Source organism: Procambarus clarkii, chromosome 48 (assembly GCF_040958095.1).
Source record: "Procambarus clarkii isolate CNS0578487 chromosome 48, FALCON_Pclarkii_2.0, whole genome shotgun sequence".
Classification (NCBI taxonomy): Eukaryota; Metazoa; Arthropoda; class Malacostraca; order Decapoda; family Cambaridae; genus Procambarus; species Procambarus clarkii.
Window position 1 is genome coordinate 11,356,757 of NC_091197.1, and position 27,440 is coordinate 11,384,196.

Genomic DNA, 27,440 nt, shown 5'->3' on the forward strand with positions numbered 1-27,440 from the left:
GAGTCATGGAAGCCCTGATGTAGCATCTGATTACATATTGGCTGTGCCCAGTTGCTTGTTTCCTCGGGGTTCCTGACTGTGCTGGTTCCACCTCACAGTGACGCCGGTCTAATGGTTTCCCCTCTAGCCTCGTTAGTATGTAGGTCACTTAAGCTACCTGTCGACACGTCAGACCTCGCCAGGTCACCCGCGTATTATACCCTCCTGGGCGAGTCTACCTTGAAATTATCATAAGAACATCTTGCTTTTGTCATAGTGAAAACAGCAGACAACATTCATTACACAAAGCACTCGTGGTTTTGGCCAGGAGTCATAACAAACTTGGTAGAGGTCAGCAAATAATTTCAGCTTTCTTCGACAGCTCACTATATGAAGCAAGGCATGCCAGGAAGTTCTGCTTGACAGACACCAGAGTAAGCTAGGAGTGTATCTTCTTGTTAAACACTAACAATAACCACAGCAATAACAGATCACAAACAAACTTTTCATCTGGGCAAGAGTCTTTTACAAGATATGGGTAATAATGAATTCTTAACATATAGGTCCAACTTTTGTTACATTAACGTTTAGTTTAGCTATACAGTATTACAAAGGCTACACAATCACAGTCATAACCACAGGTCAATAGTTCATCCAATAGTTTTGTTTCCCATCCCTTGTGCACTGACCAGTGAAAACCCTCTCAATACTCTACCTTCCCTAGTGTTTACTGCCCCAAGTGTACCTTCCCTAGTGTTTACTGCCCTAAGTGTACCTTCCCTAGTGTTTACTGCCCTAAGTGTACCTTCCCTAGTGTTTACTGCCCCAAGTGTACCTTCCCTAGTGTTTACTGCCCCAAGTGTACCTTCCCTAGTGTTTACTGCCCCAAGTGTTTCCTTCCCTAGTGTTTACTGCCCCAAGTGTACCTTCCCTAGTGTTTACTGCCCCAAGTGTACCTTCCCTAGTGTTTACTGCCCCAAGTGTACCTTCCCTAGTGTTTACTGCCCAAGTGTTCCTTCCCTAGTGTTTACTGCGCAAGTGTACCTTCCCTAGTGTTTACTGCCCCAAGTGTACCTTCCCTAGTGTTTACTGCCCCAAGTGTTCCTTCCCTAGTGGTTTACTGCCCCAAGTGTACCTTCCTAGTGTTTACTGCCTCAAGTGGTTCCTTCCCTAGTGTTTACTACCTTAAGTGTACCTTCCCTAGTGTTTACTGCCCTAAGTGTACCTTCCCTAGTGTTTACTACCCTAAGTGTTCCTTCCCTAGCGTTTACTGCCCCAAGTGTACTTTCCCTAGTGTTTACTGCCCTAAGTGTACCTTCCCTATAATGTTTACCTCCCCAAGTGTACCTTTCTCTAGTGTTATCCACTCACAATCAGGGATCCCGGGTTCGATTTCCTGGAGGACAATGGTTGGCACATATATTCTTCACCTATGCCTCTGTTCACCTAGCAGGAAATAGGTACTGTACCCAGGAGTTAGGCAACTGTTGCGTGGCTGCATTCTGGAAAAGATCAGTAGTTCGATCTTGGTGGGTACCTTGATACAAGCCTAAAGTATAAACATATACACAAGCATTCTGTCCCAGACAAACTAATTACAGTATTATTATTATTAAATTTCTCAATGTGTGTACTCTCCCGAAGCAAGAGTCTGTTTCAACAATACCGTCCATATTTTTGGTATGGCCCAAAGTACCCTCCCATATGTATTCCCTTCTACTAAAGGTATGATGGGTACATTCAGTGGCAACCTTATACTGTGTGTGCCCTACCCCCCCCCCCCACATGTACTGTACTCCCCCCAACTGTGAGTACTGCCAAGTGTACTTTATCTATTGTATGTACTGTACCACTTTAGGTGTCTCATCTGATGTGCACCATCCATCATGTACCATCCCGATAGCTCGACCCCATCCCCCCATGTGCAGTCTGATATTTCTAATGTCCACACTTTTGCTGGCTCAAGTATTGCATTCCAAGTATACTGTCATAAAGAGTATTGTTTCAAGTACATCATCTCAAGTGTTCTGTCTTGTGGGTATTGTTCCAAGTGCATCGTCCTGAGAGTATTGTTCTAAGTGTACTGTAATGAGGATATTGTTCCAAGTGTATCATTCAGTGTGTTCTGTTCCAAGTGTATCGTCCTAAGTGTATGTCCTAAAGAAATTGTTCCAAGTGTATCAGTCTAAATGTACTGTCCTGAAGGAATTGTTCCAAGTGTATCATTCAGTGTGTTCTGTTCCAAGTGTATCGTCCTAGTGTATGGTCCTGAAGGAATTGTTCCAAGTGTATCATCCTGAGGGTATTATTCTAAGTGTAGTGTCCTGAGTGCTCAGTTCTCTGTCTCGAGTAGTGTCATTAGTACTGTATATATATTGTTCCAAGTGTATCGTCAAGAGAATACTATTCCGAGTGCATTGTCTAAAGTACCCAGCATTCAATACAGAGAGTGAATTCACAAACCAGTGTGTGTAGACCTAAGTACACCATCCATAGTGTAGTTTTTCTAAAGTCCCATATTGTTGGGATTGTACCCCTAGAATAGTTACAAAGAGTATCAGTGTACTGTCCCAAATATATCCCGAGAGTACTATTTTGAGTACAACTGTCCCGCGTATATACACGAGTGTACTGTCCTAAGTACAAACTGTCGTATGTGTACTGTCCCAAGTAATCTATCCCAGGTATACTATCCTTAACGTGCCATCCCAAGAGCACAGTGTCGAGTATTCCATTGCCCGAGTCCAGTCCTGAGTGTACTATTCCAAGAGTACCTCCCCGAGTATTCCGTCCCTAGCACACCATCCCAGTGTTCATCTCAACTATCCCAGTGCTTCAACCCCGAATAACTAACATGTTGGATACTAGTACGAAAGAAACTAACCTAAATGAATATTCTTAATATAAACCTACCCAATGCAACTGTATCCTGAAAACCTTCATTGTGGCAGAATCTACAGTTTAAACCCACCCACTGACAGAACCAGTAACTTGAATCTAGTGACAGACGCCTGAACCCACTGTAGCAGACTCAACACCATGAACCCTATCACTAACAAAATGAACAGTTAAAGTCCTCCCATTGACAGTAATTAAGAGTTGGAACCCTCCCACTATGACAAAATTAAAGAGCATAATCCAGTGTGAAAGAACCAAGAGTTTGAGCCTATCCATTGAGGCAGAATGAATAGTTTAAGTCCACCCACTCAAAAATTCAAGTGTTTGAACCCACCCACTGTGACAGAATCAGCATTTTGAACACTCGGTGAAACGATTAACAGTCTGAACCCACACCAGCTGATCTAAAGAGCGTTCTGAACCAATGTCGTATGATAAGATCAACGGCCTGAACCCATGCACTATGATGAAATCAGTGACTTATGTGCATACTCTGACATAATCAACAGTTTGATACAAACCTGAGGAGATTTAGTCAACTATTTTTAATGCACACTAACATCTTCACCAATCAGAATGCAGTGTGAGTGACATGTTTCAAATTCGTACTGTGCAATTCAAGATACTAAAATTTATCTTGCTTATAATCTTTGTTGGCAGTTGTTAAGCATAGCTCAAGCATACACAAAAGGTATGTTATTTTTGTATATAAATTTTTGTTCCATTCCAAGTGATCAAAACAATCACATTTGAAAACTGGATCTGATGGAATGAGGGCTATTTCTGTATGTAAATGTTGCCAATGTCCCCCCCCCTTCCAATCTGCCTTACATAGCTCTCCAATTTCAAAATGTTGTTTTTAGTCCCAGTATCAACAGTAGTATACATAATGCTGTTGAAACAGAGTATCAATTGGACTAACCTGAAGTGGGCATTATTACCTCATGCGAAGCTGAGTGCTGCAGGCAGGAGGGTAGACTCGTCGCTACCCTTGGCCCTCAGCAGCACATGGGCCAAATGTTATTCTTAGAGTACACAAATTTTGTTAATCAGACAAAATGTAAACAATCATATCACCTCAAATACAATTTAAATGTCCATCATGACATGGCTTTCCTGAGTCACCTTTATACACTAGGAGGCTACACATTAACAAGATTCTAACTATTGTATGAGGCAATATATATATGAATTATGAAAACAGTTTTTTTTTTCATTTCACCCTGAAAATGTCCTTGATTTTATGCCATGTCATTACCTGTACTTCATCTACAGTGTAATGACTGTTGAAGGATGAGTTACTCCATGAACACTTAATAAATTCGTACTTAACTGAACATGAAGATTCAGCACAAATTTGACCATGTAATAATTTATACGAAACTTAAGTCTATGAAAACAGTAGTACTTATCTGTAAAACATACAGAAAATGCTTTGTCTAAGGGTCAAAACTAGGAAAAAATACCAAAGTTATCTGAATATAACATCTTGCTTAAGTTATTATTATGCATTAATAATTTCCTTGCTATCTCATAATAATCGAAACCGAGTCTTTAATTTTTGTGCAGTACGTCAACATATGTACCTGTTCAATACTCTTAATCACCCACTAAGAAAAATGTTTGACTAATTAGAGTTATAATTACATTAGTTATGTTTAGAAGGAAACCACAAGAGTTTACAGTACCCTAAAAATGTTCTGTTACTGTGCATGTGGCCACCACATTCTGCCCAGTACATCATCTAACACAAGAATTCCTGCAACACATTACCTAATGGAAACTTGTCATATTGACTAATAATAATAACTATAATTCCCCCCAAAATTCTAGAGTTTACATGTCAAGTTCATTTTAAGATTGTAAATAAATGAGAAAAAGTGAATGAAGCAGTCTAATGTAAAAATGTATTCCAGAGTTATTCATACTTTTCCAAAACTTGTATTCTTGTACTTTTTTCTATTAATTCACATTGAGTGATGAAAGTAACCTAGAGGGGTAAACGGTGGTTGAATCAGGAGGAGTTGGTGATAAGGCAGAGAACACACTTGTTTAACAGAACTTTTCTACAGTGCTGTACCAGCAATATATAACATATAACTTTGATGTTTAAGGAACTTATTTTTATACCATGTTTTATACTTCAAAACTTCTTTACAGTGAAATCTTGTTGTTTGCTACTCTTCTAATAAAAATAACAACACTATTTGTCCAGCAATGACCCTTAAACATTTTCTTAGCAATAAAAATAATTCATAAAAACTATCAATAATTGTAAACACTATACGTATCTACTTGAGGTGATGAAGCCAGCTAAATACAACCAAAAGATATTGAATAAAACTGCATCCCAGTCTTATGACTGCTAAAACTTCCTGATAAATATATAAGAAAATAAAGGGCATCAGATTGGCCATATTATATTGCAGCTAAAATGTAACAGTTTAATTATACAAAAGATTTGCTGCATTTAATAGTTTCAATAATGTTTAAACAAAAATTCAGCAGTCAATTAGCCCAAAAAAAAACTGTCACAGATAGGGATAAGTCAAATTCAAAATCTGCATTTCCATTTGTGGTGTCAGTGGAATTAAGTCCTTATTTTAATAGTATTTCTAGGCTTATACTACTTCCTACACGTGCAATGTCCTTGTGGCACCCGGCCAGTGAATGATTCTCAAGCAGTAGGGGTGCTAGGGCCCACACTACCCCGCAAAACCCGTACCTCCACTCTTATCCTCAGGCTGGGCTCTGGTCACACCTTGATACACTAGAAAGCATGACATTTTTATCTTTTAGTTGTATCATAAGACAAAGCCAGTGTCACTCCTCTTATGGTAGGGCCTTTGGACCCAAACTACTCTGTAAACCCGTGCCTTCACCCGTGAATTAAGGCTAGTGCAAGTTCTAGGATACAATGGCCGGTGCTGCCCCTGCACAGTCTTTTGGAGAGTTGGGATCAACCTGAGTGGATTCACATAAGGATCTTGGATCGAGGTCCTTTAAACTAGAAAATACAGGCCCTGCTGTAGAGACATTCTGCAGTAATCTGCTGGAGACGTCGTCGTCATCATCTATGCAGTCTAAAATGTCCACTACATTTTTAGGTCCAACACCATCATGCAGGGGCTCCACATTTTCATTTGGCACATCAGCCTGATAGATTAAAATGACAAAAGGATTTCACTTAAATTTATAGTATCAGTTTATAAAACACAAAATATGGCTTGTGTTCAACAACAAAAAACAAGTCAGATGTCAGAGGCCAGTACCTCGTTTATCCTAACAGCGTTAGCATCTAGAAGATAGCTTGTCACAATGCCATCGTCGCGTAACCCGGGACCTCCCTGAAAGATAAAGTTTCCAGTTTATCAAACATGAACTAAGAGTACAATACTTGTATACACATGTATATAAAAATATAGATCTGTTTCAGGTCATATTGGTATCAATTACACAAGGAAGTAGATGTGTTTATTAAGAATATAAAGCGTACAGGGCACACTGAAAACTCATGCGCACTCATCCGACAGTACATTGGTAAGGTAAACCTCACCTTGGTGTCAAGGTGATGGTTATGGGTGGCAGGCGGCAGGGAGGCTAACATAGGCTTGTAATCATTAAGTTCCGTGCCATGATCCCTGCCTAAGGCCTTCACCCCATTCGCGTATACCATGCGACAAGTCCCATTACCCTGAAAGGTTGCAGGGGGCATCAATTCCATACATTTTCTCATCTCCTTGCTGAGTCATACACATTAGACAATGTGTATGACTGTGTATGACAAAAAACACCTCACTTTGTTCACGTAATTAAAATGATGCTACTTTAATTTGTTTTCTTTCAGAGGAGGTATGTATAGGATTAGCTTACCTGGTAGTCTGTAGAAACCTCTTACTACAGTATAACTTTAGCACTCCTGACAATGCAAACCATACATACAATGCATTTTTTAATCACTATTTTTTAATGCAACAAACCTGTGTGCTTTGTTTAAATGCCATAAGGAAAGTAAGAGGAGCAGCAGAAGCAACGCGTATACTTAAGCAACATACCTGGAATGCAGCAGCTGCCGAATTCTGTCTGAGGCGCACCATCCTTATACAGAGCACCACCACCACACATGTCGCTGCCATCAGCACAGCCACCACGCTGATCACAACCACTGCTGCCACAAACACACACACAATATTTATTAGAAAGGATAATGTAAAACAGTACTATGGTCAAATGGTCGCTAATAATACTGGGACTAAGTGCGAGTGTTCTCGGCAGTAGTCCTCTCTAGTACAGCCAGGTTCGTTCTCAACTCACACTCGGGAATTCCGGGTTCGAATCCCGGTTGGGTACATTTCCTATCACCTAATGCCCCTGTACACCTAGCAGTTAATAGGTACCCCAGGAGTTATTCAGCTCGGTTTGGGGGTTGCATCCTGGGTAGGGTCAGTAATGCTGCCCTGGGAGGAAAGGGGGAACCTCAGTACAGCATAAATCTAACATGAATAAATTCCATTCTATTCCATAATTAACAATCCCATAATTAAACAAAGAATCAAGATTATCACAGCTCTATGGGTTCTAATGCTTCACAATGACTTATAATCATTCTAATGGCAAAGATACCAACATTTGCAGCTTACGCAAAAACATGCACAGCAAAATGTCCAATTTTCTGAGAGAAGAAAGGCTATAACGATTGAAGCTTACTATGAAATGAGAGTGATGAGCAGACAATTGGGTTTCCCATAGTTGAAGACACAAAACCTCATTATACTACTTTTCAGTACATCACAGGAAACTCTTCAAAATTATTTTGTTTTTTAACTTATTAGACTTGACCAAAAAATACTACTTTAATTAAGATTTCCATTCTAAAAGAGAAAGCATGGGTAAAAAAAAATTTGATCAAAGTGCATTACTGTCAATGTAATCAGGTGTTAGTTGGTAAGATCAAATTTGAATTCTAGAGCTACAGTAGACATTCAGCACTGTCTCCAGTGGGCTATAATATTTCCCTCCAATCCTGTATGGGACAAATTAAACACAAATTTTCAATTAATCATCCTCGTCCAATAAACCGCTTCTGCTCTCAACCAGCATAAAAGAGAAGCTAAGCAATACCTAATTAACATCATGTAACAAATTTCTCTCATCATAAACAAGTCAATTCATGTTCCACTGTTCTTGTGAATATTAAATTTTTACATCTGTACTGTTCTCTATACTCTACAGTAGTCTATGCCTTTCATCATCAAATATCTCTTCATATTTTAATATACACACAAAAATCACATTAACGTGATGTATCAAATGAACAAATCCACAAGGGCCGTGGCGAGGATTCGAACCTATGTCTGAGAGCATCCCAGACGCTGCCTTAATCGACTTAGCTACGACATGGTAAAAGAATTGCAACCAGAAATTCTACTGAATTTACTTGGATCTTGCAGCCTCTCTGAGACACAAACCAGGATTTTACACAATTTCCCCATGCACTCGAGCTATGTCAATAGGCCGTTCTACCTCTTTGCCCTTACTTCAGTAGAATTTCTGGTTGCAAGTTTTTACCATGTCGTAGCTCAGTCGATTAATGCAGCGTCTGGGACGCTCTCAGACGTTGGTTCGAATCCTCGTCACGGCCCTTGTGGATTTGTTAATATTTTAATATAATTTGCTAAATTTTGTAAAAAATTTATATATGTTATCTTAGCTTAATGTTTAGAAATAAATGTTTACTGTGCCTAATTAAACATAAAAAACAAATTAACTAAATAATTTTTAAGTTATGCCCAAAAGGCTTTGTGGATTTGTGGCTTTATTTAGTATTCCAGGTTCGAATCCTGGGCAGGACAGAAATGACTGACCACATTTCCTATCACCTAATGTACCTGATCACCTAGCAGAATAAGTAGCCAGAAGTTAGTCGGCTTGTTTTGGGGTTGCATCCTGGAGAGGGTCAGTAATTTAACCCTGGGTGGATGGAGGGACTGACTCTATGTAAGGCTAACATATATGCACTGGCTGCCTGTCCCCTGACAGTTAATTATTAATATTTTTTAATTGCTAATATATCTTTACAAGAGTTCTTACATTCTTGCAAAGCCACTAACACACATAGCATTTTGGGCTTAATCCTAACTTTCCCGGAATATATCCTGCCAAGTCGTTTAACAACCAGGTACCCATTCACTGCTGGATGAACAGAGGCTACAGTTTAGGATTGGCACCTGGTCAATCCTCCCTTACCAGGCCAAATCGATCGCGAAGTGTTGGGCGAATGTTTTACCACTGTGCCACAGGGACTGCCTATATTATTTAATATGCAACCTCTGTACCTCACAAATACTGTAAGCCAATGTACCTGTACTGCAATATGGTTTTATGTATATTTTATTCAAATTCAAATTCAAATTCAGGTAAAGTACATACATACAAGGGGTGATACAAATATTGATGAATTTATAGATAGAGCTAGTACATATAATGCCTAAAGTCACTATTACGCAAAGCGTTTCGGGCAGGAAAAACACTAAAGACTAAAACTTATACTAATTGAGATTAAAGTATAAAATGTGTTGAGAAAATATAAAAATAAAAAGGGGGGAACATGGCACAAAAACAGCAAAAATACAATTTGGTTGACAAACAGCATTGTTTAAAAATAACAGACATGGGTTGACATTATAGGGGTAAGGTAGGTTACAGGGAGTTAATTAGGTAGTGCTTAGTTTTTATCTTAAACTGGTTGAGAGAGGTACAGTCTGTAACATGATTGGGAAGATCATTCCACATTCTGGGTCCCTTGATTTGTAGAGCATTTCTAGTTTGATTAAGTCCTACTCTTGGAATATATGAATTATGAATAAAATTATTCTTATTCTTATTATTACAATAAAATAAATAATTTCAGAAAGAAAGTAACACCTTGTGGTGACAACTTACGCTCTGTGGAGATCTGTGGTTCCCCTTCCAGTGTGGCCCTGATGTACACAAACACTGTGGTGAGGTCACCTATGCCCCCTCCTGTTACGCCAGCTATTCGCAGAGTATAATTAGTGTTGGATACCAGGTCCTGAATCTGTGGACAGAAAGTCACCTGAAATCCTGAAAGTCAGTCCTGAATCTGTGGACAGAAAGTCACCTGAAATCCTGAAAGTCAGTCCTGAATCTGTGGACAGAAAGGATGGACATTTGGGCAAGTTACCTGATACGTTACTAGATGTTCATCTAGCAGTAAATAGTTGCCTGATACTGTGTTCACCTAGCAGTAAATAGGTACCTGATACTATGCTCACCTAGCAGTAAATAGATACCTGATACTGTGTTCACCTAGCAGTAAATAGGTACCTGATACTATGCTCACCTAGCAGTAAATAGATACCTGATACTGTGTTCACCTAGCAGTAAATAGGTACCTGATACTATGCTCACCTAGCAGTAAATAGATATCTGATACTATGTTCACCTAGCAGTAAACAGATACCTGATACTATGCTCACCTAGCAGTAAGTAGGTACCTGATACTATGCTCACCTAGCAGTAAATAGGTACCTGATACTGTGTTCACCTAGCAGTAAATAGATACCTGATACTATGTTCACCTAGCAGTAAATAGGTACCTGATACTATGCTCACCTAGCAGTAAATAGATACCTGATACTGTGTTCACCTAGCAGTAAATAGGTACCTGGGACTTAGGCACCTGTTGTGAGTTGCATCCTGGGAAAGGTCAGTCAATGGCATCCTGTCCCCATCAATGGGAAATTAAACAAATAGCGACATAAAATACTGTATACCATAAAATACTGTATACCGTAGAGTTTAAAACTCTAAGGTATATTTTAGCCAAGTTTGAGTATCTAATTAATCATTAAATGATTGCCACTGTTGTTTTTATCCTAATTATTATAATAGTGTTCAGAGTAATTAAATACTGTATACTAAATCCTTCACAACTATCAAAAGGTCAATATCAAAAGGTCACTTCACCTGGAGTAAAAATTGTTTAAGAATGTCAATACTGATCATGAAATAAATAATTTCAAACCAACAAGGATTTTGATATGTAAATTTGAACTCATTGAAAGGTAAACTGAGGAAGTCTACTGTCTAACCTGTGTGGTAGTGAAGTAATGATCTACTGTTTAACTTTTGTAGTGAAGCCATTCTCTACTGTACACCCCCTGTGGGGTAGTGAAGGAATGGTTTACCATCTAACCTGTATTGTAGTGAAGCTACCACTGTCTACAGTCTAACCACTGTGGCATTGACGTAAATGATCTTACACCTAACCTGTGTAGTAGTGAAGCGATGGTCAACCGTGTGGTTCTTCCACTCAAGCTGGTCGTGGGAGTAGGTGATCAGGAAGTAGAGGAGTTGACCATTGATGTGACTCGGCCGACTCCAGACCAGGATAGCGTCTTTAGGGGTAACTGCACTCCACGACACATTCACAGGAGCACTAGGAACTGCATGATAGCATGGCAGGATGTGACTGTTATCCTTGGAGAGCTTAGTGTACGTATTATTACAGAAGGAAACCTGATGGTTAATATATATTTTGCCTATATGCCTAATAGTGAATTGCTTTATACAGTACCTACTGTATAGGTAGATACTGTAGTATAAAGGTACCTACTTTCATCTGATAAAACTGTTTTGGCCGTAAGTTGACATCACTTCTATTTTTCAATTAATTTATTGTGTATTTCTTTACTACATTAAGTGGTAATTTATTCCATTGTTCCCAGTCTAGCCATCGTAACCCTCTCCATACCCCAAGGGGCGTGGCTAATGGGACTGCTTTCATTCATTCATTTATTAAAATCTAATTTTAATTCCCTCAGAATCATTTTCCTAGTACAGCTATCCTCCGAAGGAAAGCTTTTGTTACCAACGAAAGTATTCAGAGTATTTATTAGAACCCTTTCCACTACCCTTATAGTTCTAATATTAAAACGAGATTATTAATATTAAATCTAGAACTAGTTCTAATTCTAGTTCACTAGGAATGAGTGTGATAGTGCAGCATTTAATATCACCTATGTTAAGGTTATATTATGATATTGATTCTTTTTTGTTTTCATTTACCTTATATTTTTACATTATGTTTTTTTATGGAGTTTATAACACTGTTGGCAAAGCCTTTTGTTAAATAAAGCATCCAAGAACTAGATAAGTTTTCTTACTTCAGCCAGACTTCAACAAGGTGTTATTAATGTGTCATCTCAACTGAGACATCATCTCAAGGAGGAAAAATAGCCAAACCACAACACATCTTGATAGATGGAAATACGCAATATGCCAGGGACAGCTGGTAGCATTAGAAATACTGACCTCCCTCCTTGGTGACAGCAAGGAGTGGAGTCGAGGGAACGCTGGAGAGAGAGGCTGTGGCAGCAGTGACAGTTATCTGGTAGCCGTGTAGGGGCAGGAGGTGGGTTAGCACCACCCTGTGCCCCGTGACCCGAACAAGGTGCACTATACCCTCCTCCTTCCATTCTCTGGTACCTCCTGCTGCAGACTCAGATTCCTGGAATTGGTTGCATTTGTCGCTGACGATATACCTTTAAAAGCCTTCAATACCATTACTCACAAATACTCTCCCCCTACGTAAACTTTAACCCCCTATGAAATCTTAGGTTGCAATATAAATTAAATCCAGTTGTATCTCAATGATACGTAGTCATAAGTTGATAATATAACCACTCCCATTTTCCCTTTAACAACAAGGAATTACTAACTAACAACTAAAATTAATAAAACGATGGCTTCAGTGTTTACCCGAGGGGGGGTCACCATCTCTCTAGTAGCTTCGACAGGAACACGAAGCTAGTGGCTTGTCAAAGGTATCCCTCCATTGTTAACCGTGGTGTGTTAACTACGTGTGGTTATGAAGTATCCAGGAGCCAAACAGAGAGCATCTTACCTGAGTGTCTGGGAGCTCACTTTCCTCTTCATTTTCACGACTGTTCTTTCTATTGTCATCAGTGACATCTTGTTCTCTTGTATTCCGACCACTGATGCTTTGAATACCAAAGTATGTCTCTACAGCACCTTGGTTACTCTTGTCGTGGTCTTCGTCAGCATGGATGGACAATGACGAGGCTTTGGGACTCTTCTGTTGCCCGAGATTCACCACTTCAACAGTGAAAAAATCAGGCAGCAATTTTTTACGCATGGGCCGCCACGTTACTAGGATGCTGGTCGAATTTAATACCTTTACCTGTTGGAAAAAAAACGTAACATGGATACAGAACAATTAAAGCATCAAAAATTAAAATATAGTTGTGAAAGTAAGAGTAATAATGTACCATCTGATTACTGCTTTCAGTGGACAATAGAAGCAGAGAGGGACTACCCCTTCATCCTGTTGATTCCTCGAAGAACACACACATTTATCCCTCTAATATTTTATACTGGTGTAAATATATACTGATAATATCCAGATGTATTAACAGAAAGTCGTGTACTCACCTAGTTATGTAACTAGTTATGTGTGACACATACATGGAGCAATAGCTTCAAGCTCAACAAACCACAATGTATGACAGAAAACAGGAGATACTTTTTCACCCAAAGATTTATAAGCCCATTAAACTATATACCCGCCGAAGCCGTAACTGCCAAGACATTATTGAACAGCAGGTAAAAATCCAGCAAGATAAAATGATCAGGAAAAATAAGGGACCACTGTCACGCTGCCCTTTTCCTGTCCCTGTTCAGGCCACTAGAGAGATGGTGACTTTCAGGTAAATTCAGGACTTTGTCAGTCTACCAATAGACAGCTCTGCTAATAACATTGTTAGCACCTCGCCTTTCCTGTTGGGGCTTATAATGTGCATAACAATAAATCTGCTGTTATTCCACAAAGCATATTTAATTACCGAAGCCATTGTTTGGTATACTTATAAATAACCAAAGTGGTTTCACCTTAGTTAATTCCATACGCAGCCTTTCCCAGACAAGCCACTATGCAAGCATCAGCTGACTGAGCGGGCTGCACCGGATTAAGCATAAGGCCCAGGGGATTTGGGGACCCTCTAATCAAGCGTAAAATATTATGTATGCTCTAAAAAAACCAGCGTTGAATGTAATGAAACGCCATTTTCTAGATGAGCCCCAGAGACTCCCTGAAGCTATCTGAGTTGATATGTGCTATATTAGTTTGGGGTTATTAGTCACAGGAGTTATTATGCCTACCGGGTACCATGAGACAGAACCTGGTCCCCGGTACCAGGTTCAGGGTTCTTGGTTTAAAGTATGTCATAATTGCAATCAACCGGGGAAGGACCCAAAAAGGTAGGCGAATCAAAACAGATTAACTTGTGCAATCTATATTCCAAAAGATCAAAATAACTCCCTAGAAAGAAACAAAACAAACAACCCTTCATGCGACTCGCACTTCCGCGCCTTAGCTCTACCCCATCCCTTTCCCCGTAGCCCCCGTAGCCTCTGTAGGGGAAGGAGGGGAAGCCCGCTCACCCGAGCCGGCAGCTTACCACTCCAGTTCTTGAACGATGAAAAAACGCTGACCGGAGGGTGGGAGGAAGTGTCATGGAGCCTCCGGGACTCATCCAGAAAATGGGGTTTCATTACATTCAGCGCTGGTTTTCTGTGGGAAGCCCCATCGGCTCCCGGAAGCTAACTACCCAAAGATAAGTAAAAAGAGGGACTTATCCGAGGGGCGGCAGCACCGCGGGTCTCAAGATGAAGAACAGACGGCCGTGCCAGGCGCCTCAAAACCACACAGCCGGGAAGGAACCGGAACATTCACTAAATTCCTGGCAGCCAGGACCCTGTTCGACCTCAAAACCCCCGCGCCGGAATGTCCACTTAAGACATACTGCCAAAAACTGCTGCGAGAGCAGCATACTTCCGAACGTCAGGGCAGGAGGGTAGACCGCAGACTGGCTGGACTTTATGACACTGCAGACAACCTGAGACACACGAGCCCTGGAACAGGGAACCAGGGAAACCGAAATCCACCCAAAGAGCGTCCACCGTCAAAGAACCAGTGACCCGCAAGTAGCGGCCTCACACCCATACAGCTATACCTTGACTTTCTTGATGCCTATCTTGTCACTGTAGTTTGGCTGTGGTGGAGTGGCTGGAGGTAGCAGCAGGGTGCAGACAGTCCGGTCAGTGCTCGGGATAATACCCCTCTCCTGCCCGTCCTTGTAATGAGGCTCAATCTTCACACTGTAACACGTACCGGGCTCTGGGGATGAAATAGCAATGAGTATACCGCGAACATTATGCTGTAAGAATACATATTTCAGAACAGGATGGTAACACAATATTTTGTATTTTAGAATGAATTAATATAAGAAAAATATATCAATACAGTGTAATATATAAATCAACTTACCAAGTTTTTTGATGAGAAGAGAGGTGGCGGACGGCTCCGTGTGCTTGTGGTGTCTCAGAGAAGGAGTGTTGTTGTAGACCACCTCGTATATGAAGACATCTCGGCGTAGTGCCGCAGCCATGACCCATTCCACCTGTTACACAGATATGCTCACCTATTACTCCTAAAGTAAGCTATAGTAACACGGAAAGCCATCTCTAACATCCTAGGATCTAAACAACAATCACAAAACATGCAGATACAACTCTCCAAGGATGGTTACACACTTGCAACAGACTTAGAAATTGCAACTGAATTAAATAGCTTCTATTCACCAATTGGTACTAACCTTGCCAAGAAAATGCCAGAGATCCAGACACACGTTACTACATATCTCACCGGCAGCTATCTTAACTCTCTATTATTATTAAATAAATAAATAAATAAATAAATAAATAAATAAATAAATAAATATATATCTCTGGTGCACCCTCACTTGAATTATTGTATTCAAGCACGGAGACCTCATCTTCAGAAGGATATGGCTGCTCTGGAGAAACTTCAACACCTGGCAACAAAAAATCTTTCCAGAACTAGGTCAACTCTCTTATCAGGAACGGTTGAGGGTCTCGGGGCTAACAACACTGTAAACCAGGCATCATAGGGCGGATCTCATCGAAACTTAAAATACTGAACAATTTGGAGGATCTTGATTCAGACAAGGGTTTGAAGCTCAACAAGCCAAAATGTAGGACTGAGAACGGATGCTTTTGCACCTACAGGGTTATAAATCCATGAAACTGCCTACCCGCCGAAGTCGTAAATGCCAAAACTGTTAAATTTTTCAATCCAGCTGGAAAAAGAAATCAACAAGGCAAATGACAAGCCACCGGCTTCCTGTCCTCGTCGAAGTCACGAGAGTGTTAGTGAGCCTCAGATAAATTTAGGTAAGTGCAATTCACACAGCACATATTTCAACACAATGCATTATTCAACCCGTTTTCACACTTTCGTATAGTCAATATTGACTTATTAAATATGTGCATATGTGACATACTTAACATACTAGTTTACCTTGAAAAGCTTCATAGAAAACACCGACCTTACCTAACCTTCTTAGTATGTTAAGATAAGCATCTTATTGCTTCGTAATTACAATTATTACTTAACCTATACCTATAATAGGTTAAGTAATAATTGTAATTAAGGTAAGGTCGGTGTTTTCTATGAAGCTTTTTAAGGTAAACTAGCATGTTAAGTATGTCACATATGCACGTATTTAATAAGACAATATTGACTGTAAGAAAGTGCGAGAACGGGTTGCTATATTAAGCATCTGCTGTAGCCAATTAATTGGCAGAAAGTACAGGATGGAACAAACCCACTTACTAGGATTTCTGTGGGCTTGTCACTGAAGACAGAGAGATGAAGGTCGATGTCCTTGTCATGCTGCTTGAGATCTATTTTGGGCATCTTGATCTCTTCCCAGGCTCGCCGCTCATTGTGTTCTGGGTAGCCAGCTTCCGTGGCCACCAAAACCCTAGCCATGTACAAGGTGTTGGGCTGCAAGTCTGCCACACACAGGGAAGAAGGACGTTTGTTTGCATTAAAGACACAACTACTCTTTCTGTAATCTATAAAACCCTGATGCGAGCTCTCTATGTGCATTTGTTCACCTTCTACAGTCATGTTCATTGTATGCCCTCATACTGCTCAATTTACACCCCCTCCCCCATGTGTAAACACTTCACACTGTCTTATCCCTATTATTTACATCCTTTATATTCTTTCATTCTTGACATTTGTATTATTGCCACTGCCTGTATCTAGTTTCTAATTCTCTCACACCTCCATACTTTCCGTTCCATAGCTTCCTAAGTCGTCCCTGCTGAGTTATGAATTGTTGCATGCAATCCCCTGCTGTCTCTCCTACCTTCACTTTCCTTACCTAACCCCCCCTTCTACATCGTATTCTCCTAAGTCGCCCCATTCCACAGCTTCCTAATTCTAAACGTTCCATAGCTTTCTAACTCTCCCCACTCCATATTTAGCTTTCTAATTCTTATTTGCCCAAGTTCTATCCACACTTCCTGGAGAAATTGGTATGCAGGAACCAACTGGAACGCTAGATCCTTCAACATTGCAGGAGCCCCTTCGACGATCTGGAAGGACGCACTAAGCATCCTAAGATGCCCTAAGCATCTTCGAGACTATGTCACGTAAATGCAAGACGGGGTGAATGTAATACAAATGTGTCTATCTATCGGTGTGGAGCTGTAGTTGTGTCAGATGGATGCTCGCTTGATTGTTATTGTTTGATCAATAAAGCAACAAGTCTGGCAGAGCGTTTGTTTTACCTCACCTCGTATCACGTAATCGGTGACATCCGGGGGTACCTCTTCCATTTCATGATAATGAGCGTGTTTTTGTTGCCACTGGACTCTCTGGTGGATGATGGCGCCATTGGCCTCCTCCTTAGTCAATGGTTTCCATATCACATGCAGTACGGTGGGGGAGAGAGCCTTCAGTGTTACATTAGGCAGCTGCGTTGGCACTGTCCGGAAGAAAACAACACAATTTAATATGGTCTTGAGTGGACATGCAGGACTTAACACACTAAATTCCTACAAGTTCTTGACATTAAGTTAATAACTTAATTCTGACATTAAGACTAGAATGGGGAAGTTATTTGTTTCATTTTCAAAATCTCGTAATAAGAACTCCCCCCCCCCCACGTTTGTTATTATTTGTCCTTGAAGCATGATGAGGTCTTAACAATTGATCAAACAATATCTATGGACGAGACATTCATATACCTTGATATATATATAAGTATTGTAGTATCATTACCGTCTATACCCCATTGTTCACTCTCACTGGGTGAAGAGGAACTTACCGGAGAGAACGGAATGTGTTGTGATGTAGAGTGAACGACACACCTACTCTTCACTGGGTTTATTTTGCACTTCCTACCATGTCTTTTTAACCAGTATGTTGTTATTTTACTGTGCAAAATTAAACACCTGGCCATCTAGTATCTTTCTTGTACATATTTTGTGATACTTCTCTCGTCTCCATTCTAGGGAGTACATTTTGAGAGCTTTGAGATGGACTCAATGGTTTAGATTCTTTGTCGTTCTGTATAGGTTCTCTGAATCGACTTCAGAATGGTCCAGGACGGACCGAAACGTCGTCGTGTGTGTGGTAAACCTTCGTATGTTGGTGTAAACCTTCTAGTGTGTGGTCTGGTCAACATACTTTAGCCACGGTATTGTGACTCATCACCTGCATAGGTTCTCTGTATTCCCTCTATTTCAGAAAACCTTCCCGTTTTGAAAGGGGAAGTGAGTACCGAGCAGTGCAGTACTAAAGACAGGACAGCAGCAGTTATTTCAATATTATGAGCAATGAGATGGGATCCCTGGATTTGATAATCCATCCTATCATTTTTCCTGGCTGAAAATTTGCTTTATTGTGCTCCCTAAACTATAGTTCGTCTGACATCATTATTCCCACATTCTTTACACCTTGTTTTCCTTCTGTGGGTAGATTTGATTGTACCTGATACAGTATTCTGAATTTCATTTAAGTCCTTTAATTTGACCATACCTAAGTACATCTGGAATTTATCACTGTTAAACATCATGCTATTTTTCGTTTCCTAGTCGAAGACTTTGTTATCCGCTTGTAGTTTGAAAATGTCTTCTGCAGAAGTAATTTTCATGCTGATTTTTGTATCATCCACAAAGGATGACAAGAAGCTGACCTATATTTTTGTCCATATCTAATATAAGTGTGAGGAAAAGCGGTGGTGCAAGGACTGTGCTCTGAGGCACAGAGATTTTCATTGTACCTGGGCTTGATTTATTTTGATTGACTGTTACTATTTGCATTTTGCTAGACAGAAAACTGAACATCCATTGCCCTATTTTAACTGTCATTCCTCTTGATCTAATTTTATAAGCGATCTGTCCATAGTCATATTTATCAAAAGCTTTGCAAAGTCCATATATACAACATCTGAATTTAGTTGTTCTTCAAATGCTTCTGTAATTTTATCACATTGGTTGAGAAATTGCGAAAGGCAAGATCTTCTAGGTGTAAATCCATGTTCACCAAGGTTGTGAAGTTCATAGTTCACAGAACTGGAGATCTGACCTAATCGTTCAAAAACTGTTAATATGTGTGTGTATGTGTGTGATGTTAGCACAATTGGTTTATGGGTTTTAGACAATGCTTTGCTACCTCCCTTGTACAGTGGATGAATACCTGCTGACTTAAGTGCGGTATCTATCCTGTATCTAAGCTTGTTGGCTACTAGTTATATATATATATATATATACTGGGCAGACACTGGGTCTTGGTTGCTATAATAAGCAGACACTGGGTATTTAAGCTCCTAGACAAAGAGAGGCGGTCTTTGCTCCCGCCAACCCTCCTTGAGGACGCCAGAGGCCAGATTCACAAAGCAGTTATGCAAGAACTTACGAACCTGTACATTCTCTCTCAATCTTTGGCGGCTTTGTTTACAATTATTAAACAGTTAATAAACTCCGAAGCACCAGGAGGCTGTTTATAACAATAAAACCAGTTTACCGAGAAGTTTTCATGCTTGTAAACTGTTTAATAAATGTAAACAAAGCCGTCAAAGATTGAGGAAAGATGTACACGTTCGTAACTGCTTCGTAAATCTGGCGCCAGGATACTCACAGTCAGCGTGGGTGCGCCAGATGAGCGGCTCAGAGGGCACGCCGATGACGGGGTCGTCCTGGTCCTCGATGATGACGAACGCTCGGATGTAGATGGAATAGTTTGTGTAAGCGCGCAGCTTCTCGATCTTCAAGCTGGTGCTGTTGGTCACGTGCTGCTTCTCCTGCGCCGTGGAGTCTGGAACGTAAGGAACACATGTACTCACGGAGCAACGTATGGTAATGATGAGCGGAAAGGGCTACGTCAGAATGATTATATATATGGCATTTGAAAGGGATATGCGCAACGACAATTGGGCTAGATGGTAGAGCTTCTTACAGGTCGGGTCGGCGTTTAATCCCCGACCGGCCAAGTGGTTGGCCACCATTTCTTTCCTCTGTACTTATCCCAAATAATTATCCTCATCCCCCCTTCCAAGAGCTATATATATATATATATATATATATATATATATATATATATATATATATATATATATATATATATATATATATATATATATAACTGAAAACTCAATATATACTGAAATATATATATATATATATATATATATATATATATATATATATATATATATATATATATATATAGTTGTAATGGCTTAGTGCTTTCTCCTGATAATTAAATTACCACGAAAGAGATATGGGGACAAAATAGGTGTTCGGAAAGGAGGATGGAGTGAAGGAACTTTTTACAAGCCCGTGTTCGGGGCTCAGATACCGGCTTACAAGAAGCAAAGCCATCACCGTCTTAGCGAGTCCAAATGAATTGGGGGCCCTGTTGTAATTTAGCTGGATATATTTTGGAATATAACCCAGTATATAATTATTTCATTACTCATCGTAAAATTTACAGAGCCAAAATACTGTGAAAGCCTTATAGGACCAGTCAACTCTGGACAAACACGCGGGAACTTACCGATATCGAAGTAATGGACGATGTAGCCCATGGTCGCCGTCTGGCCTACTGGCGGAGGAGGGCTCCATACCACCAGGATGTCCTTAGATGTAGTCTCGTTCACCAGGATGTCGACGGGCGCCTGGGGTATGTTGGAAGGTGTGTCGACGGTCAGCACGAAGCCGTCTGAGGCCACCCCGACCCTGTTCTTCACTACACACTGGTAGAAACCCTGCAAGCGGGGGAAGGGGGGAAGGCAGAATGTCAGTATGAGCCACGTCTTTGCCTTCAAGCTGCGGTGGTAGGTTTTCACCACCAAGCTGTGGTGGTGGTAGGCCTTCACCGTCAGACTGTGGAGGTCTTCAGAAACTTCAGTGCTGCACAGGCAGGAGGTGCTGCCAATCACCGGGAAGCAGCCAAGTCGCGTAAATACACAGACCTTGATCACAACAACAATTGATTCCCGTCAACATACAGGTCTGGGAATAATAGGAAATGACATTGCAGACGAAACTGCAAAACTTGCAACTAAGAGAAGAAATGTAGACATTTACATACCACAGAGTCTATCGCAGATTAAGAAAGTAATTAGAAACAGAGCAATGCAGAAGATGTACAGTGACCACAACACAGCAGTTGCAACATCAGGATCTGTGGGTTAATACAAGAATTCAACCGACTACGAACCACTTAATTTGATGAAAGGGAGCAGTAGAGCAACAGAAGTGCACTTACATCGCATCAGGCTTGGATACCCATGTGCGCTGGGAAATAGGCTTACAGGTTCCGGAAGATGAGAGGAAATGTCAGCACTGTGGAGAAATGCCCGACAGACCACTGGAACATTATCTAACACAGTGCACAGTTACAAACCCATTAAGATTTCAACTTAGATTCAACAGAGCAGAAGAAGTTGTTAAACATATATGGCAAAATCTTACTAAAGCGACCATACGAGTCATAAACACTCATACTCCGCCCAAGTAAAACAGAAACAAGCAACACTTAGTGGGCCACCCAGAGGCTTAGGGCCCGCGCAGGAATATCCCTGTGAAAAAAAACTACAATTTTGTCCCCATTGCCTCAGACACACTTGGTGCCTGGGGTAAAAGTGCACCTATTTTTTGAAGGAGCCGGATCCTAAGCTATTTGAAACAACTAGAGACCCTAGAGGCGCCAGTTTCCTTTTTCTGCGCCTTAGTGTGGCAATATAGAGAGGGAACACCCACTCCATCCATGGTTCCTGCCCGCCATCTGAGGAGCTGGAGGAACTCTACAACCTGTGACAAGTAGCCTTGTACCCTGCATGTAACCAATGTTATAACCCTTTTTGTGTAACGAAATTTAAAATAAAATAAAATGACAAGATACAAAAATATAGAGGGTCGAAGAAGACAATATGAGAGTGTACGCGTATGTCCCACAAGGCTCCCCCGGATGCTGCATATCGTCTTCTTCGAAGACGAGGGTCCCTACAAACGCAACCGGAGGTAGTACCCCTATATATATATATATATATATATATATATATATATATATATATATATATATATATATATATATATATATATATATATATATATATATATATATATATATATATATATGTCGTACCTAGTAGCCAGAACTCACTTCTCAGCCTACTATTCAAGGCCCGATTTGCCTAATAAGCCAAGTTTTCCTGAATTAATATATTTTCTCTATTTTTTTTCTTATGAAATGATAAAGCTACTCATTTCATTATGTATGATGTTAATTTTATTTTATTCGAGTTAAAATTAACGTAGATATATGACCGAACCTAACCAACCCTACCTAACCTAACCTAACCTATATTTATAGGTAAGGTTAGGTTAGGTAGCCAAAAAAAGCTAGGTTAGGTTAGGTTAGGTAGGTTAGGTAGACGAAAAAACATTAATTCATGAAAACTTGGCTTATTAGGCAAATCGGGCCTTGAATAGTAGGCTGAGAAGTGCGTTCTGGCTATTAGGTACGACATATATATATATATATATATATATGTCGTACCTAGTAGCCAGAACGCACTTCTATGCCTACTATGCAAGGCCCGATTTGCCTAATAAGACAATTTTTCATGAATTAATTGTTTTTCGACTACCTAACCTACCTAACCTAACCTAACCTAACTTTTTCGGCTACCTAACCTAACCTAACCTATAAAGATAGGTTAGGTTAGGAAGGGTTGGTTAGGTTCGGTCATATATCTACGTTAATTTTAACTCCAATAAAAAAAAATTGACCTCATACGTAATGAAATGGGTAGCTTTATCATTTCATAAGAAAAAAAAATTGAGAAAATATATTAATTCAGGAAAATTTGGCTTATTAGGCAAATCGGGCCTTGAATAGTAGGCCGAGAAGTGCGTTCTGGCTACTAGGTACGACATATATATATATATATATATATATATATATATATATATATATATATATATATATATATATATATATATATATATATATATATATATATTAAACAGTGAACTCGTCCTCATACTGGACGTATATGTAAACAGTAAGAAATATATAAATTGAGTGCAAATGCATAATACACATTTCCTTGGAGTAACAATTATCAAGAGAGTCTCTTGGAGAAGGTAATTCTAAGATCATATGCTTATGGACAGGTCAAAAGCGTACACACAACGGAGCACTGATGTGACGAGCGAACTCACCGTGTCTCGGACCATGATGTCAGCGATAACCAGTTGCTCCTTCGTGAAGTTCTTCTCCATCACGGAGTTGCCGAAGTTGTGCCTGCCGGAGACGGGGATGGGGAGGCCGTCCTTGTACCAGATGATTTCCGGAGAGGGCAGGCCTTCAGCGGAGCAGGATATCCGCACCACGGACTCCCCGTTACGCACGGCTTGGGAGAGGGTTATAGTTTTGGTCCGGGTGGACACGGTCACCTCGACCCGCGGGGCCTTCAACACGGAAAGCTCGATCATCTGCAAAACACAGAAAATTACCGTCAATCTCTATAGTGTCTGAGCCAAGTCATCAGAGCCTATAATCTCCAACACTCATCAGACACTTCTCAGGGCACAGGTATGCTGTGTTATTGGTGTTCTCAGCTTGTCGTGGATGCTAAAGATTTATTTAAGAAACTTTCGCATATGTGATCTACTGAACCTTTGTCTGGTATTCTATGCCCGCCTTCAAGACCTGTTGTTATAGATTCAGCTACTCGGAACAGGTTCCAAGTAGCACGGGCTATGGTGAGCCCGTAACTTACTTGGCACAGGAGCGGGGCAAGTAGCACGGGCTATGGTGAGCCCGTAACTTACTTGGCACAGGAGCGGGGCAAGTAGCACGGGCTATGGTGAGCCCGTAACTTACTTGGCACAGGAGCGGGGCAAGTAGCACGGGCTATGGTGAGCCCGTAACTTACTTGGCACAGGAGCGGGGCAAGTAGCACGGGCTATGGTGAGCCCGTAACTTACTTGGCACAGGAGCGGGGCAAGTAGCACGGGCTATGGTGAGCTCGTAGTGGACTTACCTGGCACGGGAGTGGTGCCGTCTCTCTGTGCTTTAAGACCTCCTGATCTCTTCCTTAAGTACTTCTTCACCTAACAACCTTCCTTCGCACGTACCTGGGTCACGGGGTTTCGGTACAGCTTGCTGACGACGGAGCAGTTGTAGACCCCGGCGTCCTGATCCTGAACCTGCAGGAACACCAGGGAGCCTTGGCCCTCCACCCTCACTCCCTTGGTGCGGATGGCTCGCTCGTCTGAAATTCAACACTCCATTTTAACAGGTGAAAGAGCAGTAACGGAGGGACGCCGGTAACAGAAGACTCCGCTTCAACAGGTGACACAGCAGTAAGAACGGAGGAAAGCCATTCATTGTGTGTATAAACAGGACACAAGCAAGTCACAAGGTCTAACCAATAAATTTATTCGCAGAAGTTGTAAGGTCGTGTCTGACTTTCTGAGAGTCTCGCAAGACTGTTAGTTGACGCAGTCGGCTCGCAAATAATTGAACCAGAGAGTGATTCCCGCGGACAGCAAGACATCAGACTAGATTTACAAGTAACCAAGATTTCCCTGTGGGTGAGACGGGGAAGTGGGAAAGGAATAGATTGAGAAGAGCTGACAGTTGTAGGAGAGAGAGAGAGAATACCAGGGCTTAACCCAACTGCTTGTCTATTGGTCAGCGGTTCGCGAGGCAAAGTACTGATAATTTTGTATTTTGTTAACATCAACAAGCCTTTTGTTGCACTAATTGTCGTACTGACCATCAGAGCTGTTTGAAAATTGTTATGAAGAAAAAGGAATATATAACAATGTCAGAGCGCCAGTGTCTTGAAGAGAGTTTGTGTTTAATAAACACAAACGCATTTGAGAAAATTCCCGTTTTGAATGAACAGCATGTTAAAATTTATGAACGTGTCTGTGGGGTCGACCGCTGGATGGAATGGACTTGAGTCGAGGACGGGTTGTGTGAGTCATGCGTAAACTGTTTTTCAATCATAGAAAAAGGGAGGGGGGGGGGGGGGAGAGAGAAATAGATGAGGGGGGTTGGGGTGGGGGGGATCTCGGCTGCATAAAATCATTTTTGGCCTTAATTGTCGACGTCGGGCCGAGGAAAGATGTGTGATGTTTATAATCTATCTATTGATCAATTTGTTATTGATTTCCATCGAATATTAATGGTTGAGTGTTTGTAGTGTCATCGTAACTTATGCTTTAGGAGATATACTACCAGTCATAAATCCATCTAAGTACTCTGACTTGTACTCTCTGCAGTTTTAATTGGTCTGTTTTTTACTGCTAATGAAAGTTCAAGTGAACAAATCCACCAGGGCCGTGACGAGGATTCGAACTTGCGTCCGGGAGCATCCCAGACACTGCCTTAATCGACTGAGTCCGGGATGCTCCCGGACGCAGGTTCGATTCCTCGTCACGGCCCCTTGTGGATATCTTCATTTGATGAATCACGTTAGTGTGATCTCTGTGTGTAAAGTTCAAGTGATCCATAAGTTATTAATGAGCAAGTTGTAATCTGTAACGTAAGATAGAAATGAGAAAAATGGAGATCAGGAGAAAGCACAAAGCCATTACGTCTATATAGGGCCCCACAGGGCTGACAACAGAGCAAACCAGACATGACAGCGCTGATCTCATTGAAAGTTTTAAAATACTGAACAATTTAGAGGATGTTGATCCTCCAAAGGTCAGATGTAACACAAACAAGGAGCAACGGTTTCAAGCTCAACAAGCCACAATGTAGAACTGAGAACAAGAGATGCTTCCTCACCCATAGGGTTATAAACCCATGGAACCGCCTACCCGTCGAAGCCGTAAATGCAAAAACTCTGATATATATATTAAAATCCAACTGGAAAACCTCATCAGGGTTAATAGGACCTTTGACAAGCCGCCAGCTTCCTATCCTCGTCGAGGCCACTAGTGTTTGTGGCCCGTCAGGTAAATTCAGGCAAATTCAAGTTAGACCTAAAGAGATCATGGAAAGAAAACGAAGTGACAATCTAGAGACAGGAGGGGAGACTCACCTATCCTGGACCACAGGAGCTGGGGCTGGTAGACATCATCCGTCATGCACTCAAGGATCGCCCGTTGTCCAACTTCCACCTCCACTTTCGATGGCACCGCCAGCAGCGTCGGCCTCCACGTGTGTCCCTCGCCGCCTGCCGCAGAGGTGGCAGCAGACTCCACCACCAGGCGGCCACCGGGACTCACGAACTCCTTCTTCAGGAGGTGGTTAACTGCCTTGCACCTGCGGAGTAACTAGGCAACGTCTGGACGAGGTAGTTCATACGTGAAGGGTTTGGTACTTTAAGCCCCTAACCAATAGACCTTAATGACCAACCATCAACTATAATTTAAGTCTAATTGAATTGAAGAAAACCCTAAATGTATATATACAGAAAATGGGAATACACCCCCGGTGGAAACCCCTCCCCCTCCCCCTGGGTTATTAAGGCCGTGGCACAAGCTGGTACAATATTAATTATTTTAAGGCATTTATCAATTGCATTTATTGGATATGTATATTTAATTGATAATCCACGTATCATATATATGAATTTTAATGAACTATTTATGGAGTTTTCAAGCGTCAGATACAACAGATAAATAAAATTATATAAACTGTGTGTGAGAGAGAGAGAGAGAGAGAGAGAGAGAGAGAGAGAGAGAGAGAGAGAGAGAGAGAGAGAGAGAGAGAGAGAGAGAGAGAGCGTCGTTCCCTCATACCTGTATATTCCAGCGTCCTGAAGGGTGACGTTAGTGATCTGTAGCACCATGGGCGTTGGCTGGTAGTACCTACAGAAGGAGAAGGAAGGACTGACGTTAGGCTGACGAAAGCATCGGCGAGGATAATTTTATAGTTGTGGTGGTGATGGTGGTGGTATACTCACCTACCATGCTAGGGGAAAGGGAGGGTAATACTCACCTAGCGTGCTGGGGAAGAGGGCGGCTGTCTTTGAGCCAGGTGAGGTTGGCGTAAGGAATGGAAGAGAAGTAACAGGTGAGTCGGATGGCGCTGCCCTGCCCCACCGTAGCGTTCCTGGGTCGAATCATCCATGAACCGGTTTCTAGGGGGGATGATAACAGCACCTTAG

At 41.2% G+C, this 27,440-nt stretch overlaps 1 protein-coding gene and 1 long non-coding RNA gene across 5 annotated transcripts in view; both read right to left on the bottom strand.

The window, feature by feature from the left end:
- The window catches only part of LOC138351051 (uncharacterized), a 3,762-nt gene extending 2,362 nt beyond the window's left edge, over window positions 1-1,400 (bottom strand). The window contains exons 1-2 of the long non-coding RNA XR_011222347.1: window positions 1,175-1,400; window positions 1-1,083 (exon numbers count right to left, since the gene is read on the bottom strand). The exon at window positions 1-1,083 is cut by the window's left edge and continues 2,362 nt beyond it. This is a non-coding gene — a long non-coding RNA (uncharacterized lncRNA). The remainder of the gene's footprint in view (window positions 1,084-1,174) is intronic.
- A 2,538-nt stretch (window positions 1,401-3,938) lies between these two features.
- LOC123764777 (protogenin) overlaps window positions 3,939-27,440 on the bottom strand; it is a 250,529-nt gene continuing 227,027 nt past the window's right edge. The window contains exons 5-23 of one of the 4 annotated variants that reach the window (XM_069302607.1): window positions 27,272-27,413; window positions 27,073-27,141; window positions 26,370-26,593; window positions 24,448-24,584; window positions 23,530-23,802; window positions 20,855-21,065; window positions 19,937-20,113; window positions 17,589-17,780; window positions 16,616-16,797; window positions 15,248-15,380; window positions 14,934-15,097; window positions 12,806-13,102; window positions 12,214-12,409; window positions 11,170-11,345; window positions 9,820-9,955; window positions 6,933-7,045; window positions 6,434-6,571; window positions 6,150-6,224; window positions 3,939-6,033 (exon numbers count right to left, since the gene is read on the bottom strand). In XM_069302607.1, coding sequence (XP_069158708.1) covers window positions 5,785-6,033; window positions 6,150-6,224; window positions 6,434-6,571; window positions 6,933-7,045; window positions 9,820-9,955; window positions 11,170-11,345; window positions 12,214-12,409; window positions 12,806-13,102; window positions 14,934-15,097; window positions 15,248-15,380; window positions 16,616-16,797; window positions 17,589-17,780; window positions 19,937-20,113; window positions 20,855-21,065; window positions 23,530-23,802; window positions 24,448-24,584; window positions 26,370-26,593; window positions 27,073-27,141; window positions 27,272-27,413 — 3,284 coding nt within the window. In that variant the 3' untranslated portion in view covers window positions 3,939-5,784. The remainder of the gene's footprint in view (window positions 6,034-6,149; window positions 6,225-6,433; window positions 6,572-6,932; window positions 7,046-9,819; window positions 9,956-11,169; window positions 11,346-12,213; window positions 12,410-12,805; window positions 13,103-14,933; window positions 15,098-15,247; window positions 15,381-16,615; window positions 16,798-17,588; window positions 17,781-19,936; window positions 20,114-20,854; window positions 21,066-23,529; window positions 23,803-24,447; window positions 24,585-26,369; window positions 26,594-27,072; window positions 27,142-27,271; window positions 27,414-27,440) is intronic. The other 3 variants (XM_069302608.1, XM_069302610.1, XM_069302609.1) reach the window with 3 other exon arrangements.